General features: G+C 38.0%; 1 protein-coding gene across 2 annotated transcripts in view; it reads left to right on the top strand.

Annotated features, from left to right (window-relative positions):
* Nucleotides 1-18346, top strand: part of sgcd (sarcoglycan, delta (dystrophin-associated glycoprotein)) — a 154967-nt gene that overhangs the window by 96204 nt on the left and 40417 nt on the right. For both annotated transcript variants that reach the window (XM_028031272.1, XM_028031271.1), the window contains exons 4-5: nt 2825-2912; nt 7576-7695. In XM_028031272.1, coding sequence (XP_027887073.1) covers nt 2825-2912; nt 7576-7695 — 208 coding nt within the window. The remainder of the gene's footprint in view (nt 1-2824; nt 2913-7575; nt 7696-18346) is intronic.

Below are 18346 nucleotides of genomic sequence, written 5' to 3'. Positions count from 1 at the left end.
TTCATTTTAAATGTCCAAACTAATCCCGTGAGTAACAGTGATTGGGTTAAATCGTTTCTATAATGCTCAAAAGAGCAATAATCTCATGTAAAAATTATCAAGGCTTTTATTTTGAAATTTTCAGTAAGCTTCGTTTTAAATGGCCACACTAATCCCATGTGTAACAATGGTTGGATAAAATCAGTTATAAAATGCCCAAATCACAAGTAGTTCTATAGGCCAGTTCATTCCTCCTCTGTAGTAACTGACAGTTCCACCATGTTGTAGTTCTTGCATTCGGCTCAAACCTCTTTTGTAGGCACTGAGTGTCCGCCATGTTGTAGTCCTAACCTTGAGTCATTGTAGTTCTAAAGAGCAGCTCAACTGTCATGTGAGTGAGACAGACAGGGAGAGACAGAATTCTAATAGTTTGAAGTAGTAAGTTTTTCTGAAAGACCTGAGAGGAATATTCAGGCTTTTATTTTGAATTTTTTAGTAAACTTCATTTTAAAGGGCTACACTAATCTATGAGCAACAGTGTTTGGGTTAAATCAGTTATATACTGGCGGAAACAGCCAGTAGCTCTAAATGGCAGCTCAGCCCTCTGTTTTAACAGAGTTTTAGTTAGAACTACAGTGATGAGTTTTTGTAGTCCTAACCAGCAGCCAATGGCCTCCTGTGTTCCGTTGCTATGGTTATCAAACCTCTGCTAACTGTCATTTGTGTGTGAGACAGAAAGGTGGAGAAAGAATTCTATCTTTGTGAGACACCCAGTCAGTTTATATGGAAAAAGCAGTCCGAACAAGTCCTTGCCATTCAGGAACTGAGAGACGTATTGGAAAACTGTTTGAAGCGTATGAGAGGGCTACTTGTCATCTCCCATAGCACAGCGATTCATATTTGTAGCTCACTCACAGTAATTTCAGTGATGAGACAAAGATGGTGTGTGCTGATCTCAAAATTTTTTAAGAAATACATGGAAGTGAATCTGGGAGATCTGTCAGTTACCCTGGCGCATGACTTTGCTCTGAAACACCTTGACAGAAAACCATAAGCCCTAGAGAAATTTCGAAAACATTTTACGGGAGCAGGCATTGGTATCAATGTCATGACCGAGTTTGATACAAATCGGGCGATATTTGTGGGCGTGACAGCAATTTCAAAATTGCTTTGGGGTCAAAAATCCACTTAATTTCTCATTCTAATGGAGCGGCAGTTGGTTTCAGTTATACTCTGCATTTCGGCAGTTGGAAATTTTGCTTGTTTTTCGCTTTTTACGTCGCCATCGTAAGTCCGAATCCCAATAAAAATAAGAGCACCCTTCCCGGGATCGAGCAGCACGTTTTGATACCACTTTTGTGGGTGGGCATGCAGCGGTACGAGCCGCATTAACAGAAGAATAATAAATAATACGTAAACTTTCAACTGAAAGTTTACAAAGCAACCAAGTAAATTAGCGCTTTGAAATTTTTCAGGAACATTTTTTTAAGAGAAATTAAGTGCTCTAAAACTTTTCAAAGTTGGCAAAACACTAAATGGCTAAACAAACATTTAGCTTGGCTACTAGCACCTTAGCAGAAGTGTGTTTAAAATGACTCCAAAGTACTTGTGTAAATGTACATTATTTTGACCTTGTGGATATCATAGAAAAATCGATCATGGATTCAAAGTTGTCCATCTAATTATTTAATTATTTTAAAGACTATGGAGGTTTGTTTAGCCAAGAAGTTTAGTGAATAACCTTCATGCCCCACATTGAGTAAACCACATCTCTATATCTGCATGATCAAAGTTTAACATGAAACCTCCTTAAATGACTCCAGCTCCTCCGTTGCTTCTTGCTCTCCTTTCTGAGTTCGTCACATTGTTCCTGTTGTTACTTGTGTATCACACATTATGTGTATTTACTGTTGAAACTTCAATAAGTTTAATGTCATCACTAACACAAACACACACACGCGCACCCCCACAAGTCAATCTCTTCCTGGGCTGGGAGCGGAGCACAGTGGTCCGGCCGTTATCTCTAATTAGGAAGTTGACTGAGGCATGAAGATTAACCGGAGAGAGTCCAACGTGGTCAGCATTCACGATCACTCAAAGAACCCTGGGAAAAAAAAGTTATCAAAAGCAACGGGAGGATGAAGACAGGGCTGGTTTTGACTCTGAAGTTGCACTTTTGTAACTGTACTCACTTCTTTCTGGAGAAACTGTTGTAGTTTAATGATCTGATGGCTCAAAGGCAAAAACTTCAGGCCTCATTTTGGAGTTAACCTTAACTCCAAAATGCAATTAAAAGACCCAAGAGGAAGTATCACACCAAGCCCACAGGGGGCAACAACTGCTGCTTCTCATCAGCTTGGAAAAACTGCAGATAAGGACCCACCAAAAAAGGGTTGAACATGTCTAATGTTCAGACTTTTGTCTTTGGATTTTGGCTGATTTTTTTGATTGGAGAAGTGGGTCGAACTCTGGTCCAGAACTTAATTGGTTCAAATCTTCCTTAAAGAACAGGGGCTTTTTTTGTGTCAATTAAAAACTTGGAACAGGCAGAAATCACATGTGGGGTACCCCATGGTTCAATCCTGGGCCCCTTCTTGTTCTAGTTCTACTGCTGCAGCATGGCTATGGATGGCAGTTTTGTTTTTTGTTTTTTTTTGGCAAGTAAATGAATCGTCTTCTTGTCATCTAGCACTGTATGCATGCGCAAAATTTCCTTATGTAAACAACATGCAACATATCCTGCAAATAAAGGAGCTTAACGTCTGATGCTGGTTTTGTTGGCAGCTCTGTGCTGTTTGATCCAGGCTGAGTGTTTAAATGAATAACACGGTGGATCTCTCCTCAGGGCCACCCGCTGTTCCTACAGTCGTCCAGAAACGTCTCGGTCAACATTGTGAACAGCAACAACCAGCTGCTCACGCAGCTCGTCACAGGTAGGACTCAGCAGGAGCCACACCCACTGCTTTCATGGAGCCCATTGATGTTTCAGAGGCCAGATACCATCTAAATCAGCAACACATACACCAAACCCGATCTGTCCATCTCACCTCTCTTCACAGTAATAACTGTATATCATTTACTCCCATATTGCACACAGAAATTTTGATTTCAGAAAATGGAACATTTAATTGGATCCTTTGAAGAAAAAACGTTATTTTTCTAATATTTAATGGAATTTCAGGGTTTTTTTTGTTGTTGTTTATTTATTCGTTTTTATCATGTTATTCCACCTAAACAAGATTTCTTGCATTCAGACAATGGATGGTACACATAAACATTTTTACCACTTTTAAAACCTATTTTTAAGTTACATATTTAAATTATACAAGTATTTTGCAGTATGCCATCCTTTCTTCTACCTATTGGAGTGACAGTAATTTGTTGTTGTGGTGTTTCTCAGTGATTTACTAGACCAGGGGTGGTGAAAAGTAATATGTGGCCATCGGGACTATTTTCTGTGGCCCCTGACTGCAATCCATTAGGATTGTAACTGTGTAAGTTTGCACTCCAACACAGTTGATTAATGCAGATGGACACAAAAGGTTTTATGGCAAGATTTTTCTTGACAAATTTAGATCTTCTTATAATAGAAAATACACAAATTATTCCCCTTTTTTAGCCACATTTTACAGCCAAATCCCGATCTGGTTATTGATCGTAGATATCTTTTGATACCAAGAAAATGGACAATAAACACCCCCAAAAGTTTAGGTATCTGGTAGCTTGTCTAAACAATCGTGTTCTGGGTCTGTCATGAGTTACAGATCAATTTCCTTCAAACGACAGGCTACTGTGTTTCATTAATGTACTACATGTTTAGTTTGTTGTTGAGCAGGTAAAACAAAACCATTTTGTAGTTTTAATGAAGAAAAATTATTTTGTTGCTGGAAAATGCTTTAAACAAAATTGAGTTTTAGAAAATGGATCATATTTGGTATCTGAAGCTAAACGTTTAACATTCAAAGAGCAAAATCCCCTCTGATTAACTTAATGTCAGTCAGTAACTGTATGTCTTGTTTGTCTGGATTTTGGGGGGTTTTCAATTCTATTTTTTTCACTTGGTGTCTTTGCTTTTATTATCTTATAACTCCCATAAGACCCAGTCCCTATTGATGCTACCTAAAGAGTTGATTCATCATTATAAATTGCAAAATCAGACGAACATAAACCAAGTAAATATAAATTACATTTCAAATGATGATTTTATTTAAAAACTTGCCTCTATGCAGAAATAATCACCCTCATAAACATAATTAATTGTGCTACTCTTAGTGGCAACAACTCCTGTCAAGGATTTGCAATAACTGGCAATGAGTCTCTTACATCACTTTGGAAGGAGTCTGGCCCACTTGACCTTCTCAAATTCAACCTCATTTGAGGATTTTCAATCTACTTGAGGTCACTTCTAAAATTGGTTGACTGCAAAATTGCCATTTTAAAGAGTTTGACATCTTCCAAGCCAATTCAAGCAGGAGTAGGAGCAGTTTTGTGGTGCAGATGTGTTATTCTGGGTAATATTAGCTCATCATTTCCAGTTCATTTAAATCCTGTTAATCCTCAGAAATATGCCCTTCATGAGCGTAGCTTCCGTTTCTTTTCTTGTACCATAATCACAGTCTCTCCTTTACTTTCTGCACCTGTCACAACCCAAAGGAGATGATGGCGTTGAATGAATGGTGCTCACTCTGTGTGAACAGGCCCAGGAAGTGTCTTTCACATTAGAAAAGGGCGCCGACATTTGGCTTCTGGCTCTGAAAGAGACGCACCCGAGTTTGCCCCAGTGTTTTTCCCTTCAGATGATTAAGCTGTGTTCATGTTATGAGGAGGAACTTGGAATCATCCTGGAGAATGACACAATGAATTGCTCTTCTGTCAATCAGTCACACTGGAAGGCGAGTGTTTTCTGCCGCTAGCTTGCACAAAGCAATTAAGGTCGGACGCATTCGCCTGTGTTTTTCTGTTGGTCATGACACCGTTCAGGTATGTTTGCTTGCACCAGAGGTTTTTTTCTCAAATTCGCTGAAGGTTTATTCTGACACGTCTTTAGGTATGTTATTATAAATTTTAACGGAAAATCATTAAGTCAGAATATTATGTCTGCAATTTCCGATTATGTTATGATATCAATCCAGATATTAACATTTAAAGAGCAGGAGGAAAGCTCTTTCCTCCTGCTCAGATGGTAGCTAGCCTTATTGGACGTAACTTAGCCAAAGATTTTTTTTTTCCTTTACCCATCTGCCAGTGAAATTTAAAGCAGTCATTGCCATGGCTAATGCCTATCAGAGCATCCCATTTGGGCTGTGAGTTAATAAATAAATAATACACAATCTGATTTAAGACTGATAAAGGAGTTCAAGCCCAGCTCAGAGAAAGATTCTGTCAGCAAATCAGAGCAGTGAGGAGAGATGAATGGTGAGGCCAAACGGCTTCTTGGGTCTTGATTGTTGAAACTTGTTTAGTTTGAGTTAAACTAAAATAATTTTTGAAATGGTTTAATGTTTATGGTTTAACCATTTTTGAAACATAAAAAATGGTTTTATGTCTTAGCATAAAACTATTTTTACATATGGTTTTATGTTAAAACACAAACCATATAATTGGCTCTATTTAGAATGCTATTGCTTTGTTAATTTTACAGTATAAACTGTTTTAAAGCTAGTAGTGCTGCTTAGCAAATCTTGTTGGGTTTGTGTGATCGCTAACACAAACACACACACCTTGGCACTGCCTAGCACCAATTAGCCTAGCATTAGTAAACCTAGCAGTGGTTTTCAACAACTGATTTAACCAACAGAATTTTGTAACTGCTGCACAAAATATCATTTGTGCAGCAGTTACAAAATTAGCCTCAGTTAGCACAGTTAGCCTCAGTGATTGACAATAATTGTAGACTTAGACTTGTGCTTCTTTATTGCCATTGCACAAAGACACTACAGTAAATTTGGCAACAAATTGCTGTTGCTTGGCTACCGGAGTACACAGAAAAAAAATACTGAATGCCTAGAAGAGTAATTATAAATAGATATAGAAGTATAACCATGTTACTGGTGCAGGTAAGACAAAAAATTACCCTGGCAGTTATTAGCAGTATTGTCAATATTGTCAAGCCTCTGCAGTTTACTACAACAGACCTTGTCCCACAACTTTTTTTTTTTTTGGTAAATTGCTGAGAAACATTTTTTTTAGTAAAATCACAGTCAAAAAAATGTCAGTTAAACAAGCAAAGAAAAATGACATTATTAGGTCTATATTCTGTTTCTAAGCATTTATTTTCTTCAACTGCACTTAAGAAGAAAAATATATTCCATGCATTAAGAAGGGCCTGATGAAGTACTTGATATAATGCTTAGGCATTTATTTATCAAGGAGAACCAGCTGTTATGATACTACCAGGATAATTAAACACACCAACAATTTTTATTTTATAATGCAAACCTCTGGTGGCTCAATATTTGCAAACATTTCCATTAACTGTACAACCACTCAGCTGAATCTCATCCTGCTCATTTGAACAAACCAACAGTTTCTCTTGGACAATTTCCTCACATGAACGACTCGCTTCAGCTCCTTCCACGCCATTTCTCTTGTATTGAGGTCAAGACTTTCAATTGGCCATTGCTGAACATTAATGTAATTCTTATCAAGCCATTTTTTGGTTGAGCAACCTCAACATTTAGTGCCATTGTGTTGCCCTCTAACCCACTTTCTGCTCAATTCATAAACAAATTTACCGAGTCTTTTATTGATGGAGTAATATAAAAAGCATTACTCTATCAATAATAGAAGGCTGTCTTGGCCTAAATGCATAAAGTGAAAGATAAAAATTTTACTGATGAAGTCACCACAGTTGGAATAGTTTGCCAGCAGGACTAAAACACAGCAGCTGCAGGTTTTAGTTTTTTCTGTTCGTACTTGTATCAGTTTTACAATATTTTAGCAAATTCTTCTTTCAATGAATAATATGCTTATAAATTGATTTGAATTGTCCTTCCATTTCTCTGTGCATCTATCCATAATGGGTACATCGAAAAAAAAATTGAATATCGTGAAAAAGATTAGAAAGTAAAGTTTTTTGTTTTTTCAAGTACTAGTTTCTTATATAACGTACTTTTGTAAGCGAACTAATAATTTTTAACTAATATTAAGGGATTGTTGACTTAAAACGAGCTCCCATGTCTTGCTGAAATGTTAGCTGAAAATTTATTTTGTCTTGTTTCAAGTGTATTACCATATCTGTACTACAAACTAGACCAAAAACATTTGGTAACATTTTGTGTTTTTCCCTAGACTGAAATATTTCAAGTCTGTGTTTCATCTAATTTTGATGATTGTGGCTTACAGGTAATAAAAACTCAGTGTGTCTCAGAAATTTGGAGATTACTCTCAAAAATTTGAGAAAAAAAGCTTGAACTTTTCAGAGCTCCAAATAACTTTGTTAGTTTTACAACAACACAGGTGAGTAAATACAATAATACAGTAATCCAGTAAGGCCTGTAGGACACTTCACCATTCCCTTTTTTGTACTTCCAGAGGGAACTGATGAGGATTCAGTCCTCCTCTTTGATGTCTTCTCTCTGTTTGTGTTCGCTTTAGGATCCAGCGGATTTAAAGCGCGAGGGAAGATGTTTGAAGTCAAATCCACCTCCGGGAAGCTGCTGTTTTCCGCTGATGAGCAGGAGGTAGTGGTCGGCGCAGAGAGACTCCGAGTGATGGGTGAGTGGCCTTCGGAAGCGCCAGTCCAAAAGGATGCTGATTTTTGTCAGCTGGACGAAACATTTTCAAGATGTTGGTTTTCAGGGGATTTTTGGAGGACGTATCAAACCGGGGTGGATTAAATGCAAAGCGAAGATCGCATTAGCATCATAAGGAGAACGAAGTGAAGGCCTCAGATCTCATGTTCGACTTGACAACCTGCAAAGTGCGGATAGAGGAGGATTTTTTTTTAAGCTTTTCCTCAGAGGGAGGAAATTTAAGCAACGATAGCGAGGAGCTCATATTTCCAGCAGGACTCTGGGGGAGAGGAGGTGACATGTAGTCCTTTAGACAAACGAGTTTTGCGCTTATGACGGGAGATAAGAAGTGACAGAGCTGTTTTAACTGGACAGACTCTGAGCGACGGAGACGTGACAAGTGATTTCCTGTGTGAGCGGAGAGAGGTGCAGCGGGAACAGCAAGGAGGCGCAAACAAAGCATCTGCATACAATTAAAGCTGCAACAAAGACGGTCCCGCGGCGTGATGGGAAACGTAATCTGCCCGCAGGAGGTGACAGATTTAATGTCGGCTTTCTCTGTTTCGCAGGGCCGTGTCACAAGATTTCAGCATTAAATTAAATGGAAATTACGAAATTTGTTTGACAGCAAGGCTCAGCGTGAGGGTTATTACCAAGCCGCTGCTGAAATTACCATTTTCTGGTTCTGGAGGAAGAGGGGTAAATTTATGCAGCCGGGGACCTCAGGAGGTCAGATATTCGACCAGGGAAGCTGAATAGATGATATGCTAAGTGGATGGATTTGCTCAGCAATGAGTTCACAGCCGGAACAGCCATCCAGTGACTTCACAAAGTCAATGGAGATTTCCAGCAGCAAATTATTTCTTCTAAACTACCTGCATAATTTATTTCTCTGCAGACATTTAGATGCATCTTCACTGAGTTTTATTAAACAACTTGTTGCACATCTCACTCCAGGATGGAGTGATTATATAACAAGTCAAGTTTGTTTGTAGCACATTGCAGCAACAAGGTAGTTCAAAGTGCTTTACACCATAAAACATAATATAATAACCAATTATGAAGCAGCAATAAACATTATATTTTGCCAAATGTCATCATCGTAATCATCAAGACTGTAATTATATAACTGATAATCGAAGGCAGCGCTAAACAGGTGGGTTGTTTGTGGGTTGTTGTGGCCTTGATTTAAGTTTTCTGGAAGTTTGTTCCAGATTTGTGGTGCACAGAAGCTGAATGCTGCTTCTGCATGTTTGGTTCTGGTTCTGGAGATGCAGACCAGAACCAGAACCAGAAGACCTTAGAGATCTGGAAGATTGATACAAGAACAACAGACAACAGCATTAGTCAGCCAATAAGTTAATACTATTGTGGGTTTTTTTCTACACAGGTAAAACATTAAAACTACTCTATCTGGCCTTCACAGGTGTTAGGAACCACAACGAATACTTGAGACGCCAAATAAAATGTTAAAACTGCCTATTTCAATAATTCAAACATCAAATATACCTCAATATGCATTAATTCACACAGTGGAAAGAAAACCATCTTAGCACTACTGTTAGCTCTGCTACGTTAGTTCTGCACATTAGTTCTACTAAGTTGGTTCTGATTTGTTTTTTTCTAGACTTTTGTTCATCTTGTTTTGGTCGACTCATTGCTTGTTTTGACAGCTATTTCCTCTGTTTCTGGTTGCTGAGCAGTTGGAATGGTTAGTGCCCTTATTTTTTAACTGTTATGATGCGTAATCTTGGCAACGATGTATCTGTTTTATTACCATGAGCAGCTGAATAGCATTTCAAAAGCTCAACTAATACCTGAACTATGACCCCAAGGCCCCAAAGGAATTAAAAAGGAGGCTTTGTGGATGCAGAGACATTTCATTTTGAGCAAACCTTACAAAATTAGCAAAAAAGAGAATGCGAATTAGGTGTGCTTCCGTCTGCTGGTAATTTTGTCAACCAGGTAATTTTGTCAAATATTTACGTTATGCATGGCTTTAATAACAGAAGGTAGAGGTTGCAAATGAACTTTGATCACACACTTCAGAAAAATAGATAAATAGAGTCTTTGGATTTTTAACTTCGCTCTAATTCTGTGACTCTGGTAAGGCAGAGAACCACCAGTGGGTGGGAGAGTTTGCTACATCAGAACATATTCAAGAGATGTTTTCATCTCCCATTTGGCACATTAACTTTATCAGAAAAGCTAAAAACCACCTCAAGTGAGCATAAAAAAGTTTACATCAACCTTTTCCAATGCGATACTTCAAAAAGGAATAAAAAGCATAAAATAAAATAAAAACATTGATGAAAACACAGCTACAGTAGCTTTTTCTATGAGAAAATGAACCAGACATCTGTACTTGATCCCCCAGAGCCTGCTCTGATAATATGTGATGTTGCTAAACAAGAAAAGTGCATTTTTACTTTTTTCCACCAAAATGTAACTTGGGGTTTGTCTGCTGAAGATACATGGGACGGTGTAGCAGGAGACCGGAGAGAGCGTTAGCATGAAGAAATGGACGCAAGCATGAAAGAAACAAAAAGGAAAAAGCTGCTCACTGGGATCAAGTTAAATGCAAGGGGAGCCAGGTTCAAGATAATGTTTGGTTTTTAAAAGATCAACTCTGACTCACACTTTCCTAGTTATGACTGAAAATCTTCCTAGCATGTTGAAATTAGCTGGATTAATGTCAACTGGACTTTAGTTTCTGAAACTAAGCACAAATCCCAACATCTGTAACCATAGATTTCTCTAAACGTCTGGTCTGTTGAGGAAGTGATGGAGTTTTGTTGCGGTGCAGGATGACTGGACACACGAGGGTGTCACCTTGTATCCGCTGGGTCACTGTGACATCTGGACAAGCTGAACCAGAAACTGTTTCACCAGATGAGACGCAGACAGGGCAGCAGCTGCAGACAGAGCGCTACATGAAAATGTCTTTCGTTTAGAGACTTGTCAACTCGTTTAGAGTTGACAATAGCAGTTGTCATGTAGCTGCTGTTCACTGCAGTTTAATGAGCGGAAGAAGCTAAAACTACAGAAAGAGATGATGCAATGAGGGTCAATCAGGTTGATATCTGGACTTTGACTGGGCCACTCTTGATTCTGGTTCCTTTCCAGTAATTCTGTCATAGATTAGTGTTTGCTGTCAGACACATCATATTTGACACGTTTCACTGTGAATAATCACACTGCTGCTGCAGCATCTTCAGTAGGTCTTTGACTTTGGTTCTTGGGTTGACTTGCATGTTTCAAGACACAGGTATTCCTCCAATTAACTCAAAAGCATCAGTTAACCTATCAGAAGTTTCCAAAGCCATGACATCATCATCTGGACATTGTCAAATTGTTTAAAGAGGCAGGGATCTTTCTGTAAACTCCTGACTTTGAAGACAATAATAAATTAATCTCTAACGTGTTCTATATCTCAGACCCCATACTGTAAATTTTTAAGCAATTTTTAAAATCTTGCTGCAAATATCTTTCAACCAAATGTTTGTATTTCCAGTAAAAAAAAAACTCAATACAGTTTCCTAGAAAAACTCAAATAGTTTTCTGTTCCAATGTTGAATAAATAAGTTGGGATCAGACAGATTATTATTTATCATGTAATCACAGCTCTTTATTAGACTGATGTCAAGTTAACCCTGTGATATGTTTTACTGGCTGTCCACAGAAGCACTTTGGTGAATAAATCAAATAATGTGAAGGACATAAAAAAATAAGGTTTGTCTAAATTTGTTGTAAGGAAATCCTTTAAGTGCTGTGAGGAAGAGCTGAGTTAACCATCTCTTGTTTCTTCTGTGATGTTCTTTGTTTTGCACAGCAGGATGTTTTGTGAAGGAGCTTAAAACGCCCGCAGTGAGGATAATTAAATTAAATCAAGTTTATTCATGAAGCACGTTTCAAACAACCAGGGAACGAAAACACAAGATAAACTGATTAAAACCATGCAAATCAGAAACATCAGACTGTTAATATAATGTAACAACTCCAAATATACAATGCTGCAAAAAGTATTCACACCCTTTATCTATATTATTACATTATTCTTCACAAACTGTAAAAATGTTGGAGATAGAAACTTTTATTGGGATCTGATGTTTTAATATGAATCTTTAAAAATCCAGTGCAAGTATTTGTCTTTTAGATTCCTCCTGGGCATAACTTAATCTCTGTATGAATCCAGCTGTTCTCTGAAGGCTGCACTGGTTTATTTGTGATGATTAGTGAGCAAACAACATGATGAAAATCAAAGAACAGCAGACAGGTCAGGGATAGATCATAAAATAATATTCCAAGCTTTGAACATCTCAAAAATGTAATCCATCATCTCAAACCTGAAGATGATGGATGAAATGTAAACCAACCAAAATGTGGACGTCCACCCAAACTGACAAACAAGGAGAGCATCAATCAGACGATGCTTAGTCTTTGAACTGAAGGCAGTTTGATTGTTGAACATTTAGTCAACTATGGCTTAAACTAAACTAGGGCTGCTCAAGTCCAGTCCTGAAAAGGCAATTTTTTTTGTGATTCTGCATCTACAAGTTGCATGATAGTATCTCTCCTTGACTAGCCACGTTTGCTATCATGTCCAACATTACTGAAGTTAACAGAGTGTAAAAATCAATAAAAATTAGACCCAGTATCTCTGACACTCACCTCCATGTAAGCCATTACTCGTCCACCTCATCTACATTCATCGCCACCTTTCCAGCCTGACAGAGTCACAGTTCATTACTGTCAGACCCCTCGCTGAAGGGATCCGCTCTGCAGACGGCAGCGCAGATGGGAGACAACAGGACCGGTGGCGTTCTGAGCCGGGTCATGTAAAGGTGCACCGTTTGTTGCAGTATTTATTTCAAAGTCAAAACAGTGTGTCATTCCACTGTCTCGGGAACTTCTATATGTATAAAGCCCTGCAAGAGAGAAAGGAAAACAAATTTATCTGTTTGGAGAAACTCAAACTGGCTCAAGGTTTCATTTCTAACATCATTCTGGAAAAGCATTTAGAGGGAAACTTATTTTCTAGTTTTCTAAAATGTTCTCGGTGTCATCCAGCCATAATTACAAAAAATGGAGGATTGAAATGTTAATGGTCTAAATCTCCTTTTTTGAGCGCTTATGTAGAGCAGTGTTTTTGTTTTTTGAAGAGTTACTTTGATACAGTTTAGAATTTTCTCACAATAGCTGCGCTTCCATTAGTAATGTGCACAAAACTTTGGTGATCTTCTGTTACCACGTTTCCATTAATAGACACTTAAAATCAGGGGCCTAACATTGTTCCTGCAATAAGTCGTTTAACATCATTCTCCTAGCACTTCCTGTTATCTTCTTTGTGTTTTTTGCCAGTAGTAACACCCGGTTGTTGAATGCGACTCATGTGATGCGAATAAAGTGTTTCCAATGAAATACATTACCTTCCACACAGCTGAAAAACCACCTCACCCTAGTGCAAAAACTTTTTATTGAAAAGCGTGACTTTTTTTTCAAAATTGCTGTTTCCATTGAGCAAATTTATTTTCGGAATTCCAATTTGCACAATGTTTCAGTAGAGGGTATTATAAATTTACCAGATCTGATGAATTCCGATATAAAAGCAGCAGCAGAAAAGCTGTCCCACTCCTTTATTGTCCTCTTTAACACATGAAAGAACGGAGACATCTAATAAAGCTGTCACATGTCATTACAGAGCCCATTGTTCCCTTCCCCTCCAATAAAACATATAATCATCCTCTCCGTATATCTTTAATTGGCCCAACTGAGGTCATTGGAAATCCATGAGGCTGCTGTCAGTGGCTGCTGGAGCTATTTGCAGTGCAGTCAGATCCACTAACAGACTCCCAGCAGGACGGAGACGCTGGTGAACCAACATGTAGGGATAACAATGAATAATTCCTGAAATATCTTCTCTGGGTTGTTTCTGAAAAGTCTGGCTGCAGACTGTTTGGTTTTAATCTATGGCGTCAACAGTAAGTGTTTCTGTTATGGGCAACGTGGGCAGCTGCCCAGGGCGGCTTGGCGTCTACAGCGGCATGAGCTTTGTTGTTTGGGTTTAGCTGCATAACGATGACATACTGGGTTTTCAGCAAAAAATACTACATTTTTGGAGGTTGAAATTCTTATAAAGCTAAACTACAACATATTTGGGCGTACTGTGCTTATTCTACAAGCCGCGTGTATCGATTGTCTACATTTCTTGTGACAAATTCCTTCATTTCCCACAATCTGAATGGATATTTGCAAGCTTGATGAGCTAGTTGGGGCCCTAGGCCTTAAAACTATAACTACTTATTTCAATAAATTGGAAATGTAACATGAACTGTGTTAAGTAGCCGTTAACTGGAAGAGGTGTTGCTTGGTCTCCTATTCTGAATATTTCACAAATTGGAAATATGCAGGCCCGTTTGTTTTTATTTTATTTATTACCTGTTTGCTATGTCAGCATTACAGCCACTTAATCACTTCACATTAACTGGGAAAGTTATGTTAGCCTGCTATATAAATATCATATATACACTTTTGACAGTGTCAATGCAACCACACAACCTTTTTTCTCTGATTGATGCCCCATAAACCTGTACTGCAGCACATTTCCATATTTTTCAAATGAGATATTAAAAGAAATTGTGCCTGTGCTGGCTAATAGAAATTGAAATGATGTGTCATGATTGGTTTAAAAAGCAGCGGAGGGGGCACCTAACACGCCTCTGGGTGTCAAAGCTCAGACCATCATGTGTCACATGATGGTTCAAAAACTACCTAATTAAAGGTATGTTTACCTTGTGTTTTCCACCATAGTTACCTACCTAACAATGCAAGACATAATTATCAACCTAAAACAGTCTATGTATGTAAAGAAATATAATTTTAAACCTTTTCTAAATGCATGTTTGGTTTTATAGGTGACCTATTATGCTACCTTAAACTGGTTAGGATAGGTCTGTGGGCGATACAAAGCATACATGTTGACTGGCTTCATGCAGCGGGACAGAGTGAGAACAGTCACGGTGCACTCCGTGTTCTTGGTCACTTCTTGCTTGTTGCTCCTTGGTCAGTGTTCATATTTGAGCATTGTTTACTGTTAGAGCATTGTCTTATTTTCTATGTTTAATGGTCCAGTCAGTGCTGGTTTCTGACATGGGCGATATGGGTAAACGCCCAGTGCGTTATCTTTTTAGGGATGGCATGAGACCTCCAGATTATGGCACAGAGATGGGAGCAAAGCAGAATAAAGAGTTTGAGTTGATAATGATATTGATTACATTTATTTCATAGAATCACAAATCTAAAATCTAGATCTCAGAGAGTAAACACAATAAAAACATACTTTATCTGCAGCATTGTTCTTTAAAACGATATATTACTGATCATTTAAAAATAAATATAATAGGAACACTTAATGATATTGTATTAGCCATTAGGTGATACATTCAGCAAACACTTTTACTTTTAATACTTCAAGTAATTTTAAAAGCCAGTGCTTTTGTACTTTTACTCAAGTAAAAAATGTTAATGTGGTACTTTTACTAGAGTTCATTTTTGCCTGTTTATTTGTACTTTTATTGAAGTACATTGTTTAAGTACCTTATCCACCACTGGTAGAGATACACATTTAAAATGTGCATTTTACATAACAAGTCCCTTTTAAAGTCCTAAAATTGTAAAATAAAATAAAAAAATAAAAAAAACACCTTGAACCAGTCACAACCCGTGCATTTTTATTCTGCTACAGCTGCTGCCAAATCTGTTTCCAACGAGTTAAATAAAACTGCGGTGCAGCAGAGGTTTTTGAGTCACTGGGTCAGCCGATATTCCCTCAACAAATTTTCCTGCGAGCTGCATCCCGCTCGGTCCCGCCTCGAATCAGACTCCAACTCCGGAATAAGCACTGCTCACTGAGGCGGTGCGGGCCTCTGGTTTTCCCCTCAGAGCATAGAGAGGGAACTGCAGCGCAGCCGACTGTACTGATAAATACAGTACACAGCTCGGAGCTCGGAGCTCGGAACTCGGAGCGTGGAGCTCAGAGCGCGGAGCAGGAGCGGCCAGAGGTGCTTACATTTTACGGGCAGTGAGCAAAGACAAGAGTCGGCTTAGCAGCGAGGATTACAGTCATGTTAACATCCCAGATTCACAGGAAAGAAGGCGGGCAGGCAGCTCGGTAGGAAATAAATAATTTTTTTTTTTAATTATCTGATTAAATGGAGTTTAGTGAGAATAAAAAAATGTAGATTACCAACTCTTTTCCTGTTTACACTCGAATAAATGTTGGAGCACCATGAGAATGTTCCAACATTTTACAAATCCTCATTTTCTGCATCAAGCTTTCAGTTTAGATTTTCTGAACATATTCTCCGTTAGACGGAGGCCTAGGCTTTGACTAGACCATTCTAGAACATCTTTCTTGTCTTCTTCAAACCATTTATGTGTAGTTTTACACAGAAATTGTTCAAATTCTGTAAAGAGAAAAAAATATCCTGTGACTCACCTATTGCTATCGGATTATTAATCGGATAATGCAAAAAAAAAAAAAAATCAATAGATCGGCCCTACACTGAAAAAACAAAAACCTTATAACCAAGTATTAGTTCCACCGGCAGATTATTTAACTTATAACAAGATATTTTTCCCATGTTCTAAGTTAAATAATCTGCCAGTGGAACTGGTACATTTTTATCAATATTATGGAATTATTTACGTGAAACCAGCACCTATATACAACTGAAAAGTTACTTGTAATATAGATTTGTCTTAATTCAAATGTGCATTTTGCATAACAGTAGGACATTTGCACCAGAAACTAAAAGTACTTGGTAAGATTCTGTGTTTTTGCAGTGTGCTCTGTATTGATGTTGAGCCAAAAGTTCTGAGCTTTTCACATGTTCATATTGGAAGGTTTTTACTTTGTGTTTTGTTTTTTTCACTGCAGATACATTTTTGGTCCAAATGATCAAGTGTACACTACAGGATTGCCTTATTGCATTTCAGGCAGTAAAGTTTTACTTAAAAACTTAATTGAATCATTTGCATCTTTTAGTAGATTTCTAGTATTGTACAAAAAGGCTCAAATGGTTTAATGAATGTGAATCTTCCTATTTTTTATCCAATTAATCAATTATTCATCATCTGATTAACCGTCAGAATAATCCATAGAATGATCAATTACTAAAATAATCGTTAGTTGCAGCCCTAGTTTTCAGGGTTGTTTTTGGTCATTTGTTTCTCAATAAAAGCTTTGTTGATTGATTGATCTGAAAAAGCAACAAAGGGTAAAACATCCAAAGGGGGTAGATATTTTTCATAGGTGTGAAATCACAAAGCCTTCAGAAGGAAGTTAATTGTGCCGTGAGGAGAAATATGTTTCTGAACCAGGAGTAAACAGAGAAAACCCGTCCCTCCGGTATTCCCTCTGGGTTTGGAGGACTCGTAATTCCCCACCTTCTGTTGTTTTCTAGTCGTCGAGAGCGTCTCCATTCTTCTCTTCCTTCATCTCACACCTGCATGGGCTCTCTCCCACTGACACAAAGCAAAACACACATGATGGTAATGAAGACTCGCCAAATTGATCTGGAGGGCCCCAGAAAATAACAACACTGCCTGATTTTCTTTCCCTTTTTTGTTGTAATTATAATCAAACTCCTTTCATTACCTTCAATTATGTGGCTCTGAAGTCTGGCAGAAAATGTATTCAGGCTCTGATAATAGAGCAGGGCCGGCTGCAGGGGGAAGAGCCAAGGTGAGAAGAGGGGGGGAGGTAATTGGAAGAGTGTTTTTACTCCCACCGTATGGTACGTGTTATCAGCCATCCCTGAGCTTTGATGCACTCGCTAAGTAATCACCGCTCCACATTACGGAGCTCATTCTCTTTCATGTTCTGCAAAAGCAAATGAAAGATCCTCGTGTGATCACAGAGAGGATTTCATCCAAATACAAGACTTCTTCGTCTGAGATCAGTCAGAACGGAAACCAAAGATCAGTGGTTTTTATGCTCAGATGAGAAAACAGGAAGTTATGTATGCAAAACAAACAAGTTGTTTAGTCAGTGGTGTCAGGAAGTAAGTATTTATGTGTTAGAAACTCTGAATGAGCAGAACATGACTGGTTTAGGGTTAGGGTTAGGGTTAGAGTAATAATGAAATTCTTCTTAGGATAAGCTGCTGGATGTTTCCACCAATAATGCCTAAATCAACCCGGACGATGCTTAGTGCATTTCTTCTCTCCACCAAGTCTCTGTTCCAAAAATATAACTATTTTCCAACTAATGACACTTGAAGGTCCTCCAATGAGAGAACCTATGAATAAGATCACAAAACATGTTCTTTAGTTATCTTTAATTTATTTTCTTATTTATTCTTTGTTCTGGTATGGTTTTTGTTTCTCCCTCTCTTTCCCACTTCTACCCAAAATATCTGTGTGACCCTAGATCAATTAAAACAAGCAATATTAAAGAAAGGGAAAATATTAATAATGAAAACCAGAAAAAAAGAAATCCTAACCCACAGCTTGGTTATGTTCCGGTTTGTCTTTGTCCTAATTGTATCCATTTTAATGTATACCTTCTTTTTTATTTATTGTTTGTTCTCTTATCTAATTGGTTATTTGTTATTTTATAGATCAGTATCTCT

The sequence above is a fragment of the Xiphophorus couchianus genome, chromosome 11 (assembly GCF_001444195.1).
Source record: "Xiphophorus couchianus chromosome 11, X_couchianus-1.0, whole genome shotgun sequence".
Taxonomy (NCBI): domain Eukaryota; kingdom Metazoa; phylum Chordata; class Actinopteri; order Cyprinodontiformes; family Poeciliidae; genus Xiphophorus; species Xiphophorus couchianus.
This window is presented reverse-complemented; position numbering and strand designations above follow the sequence as displayed.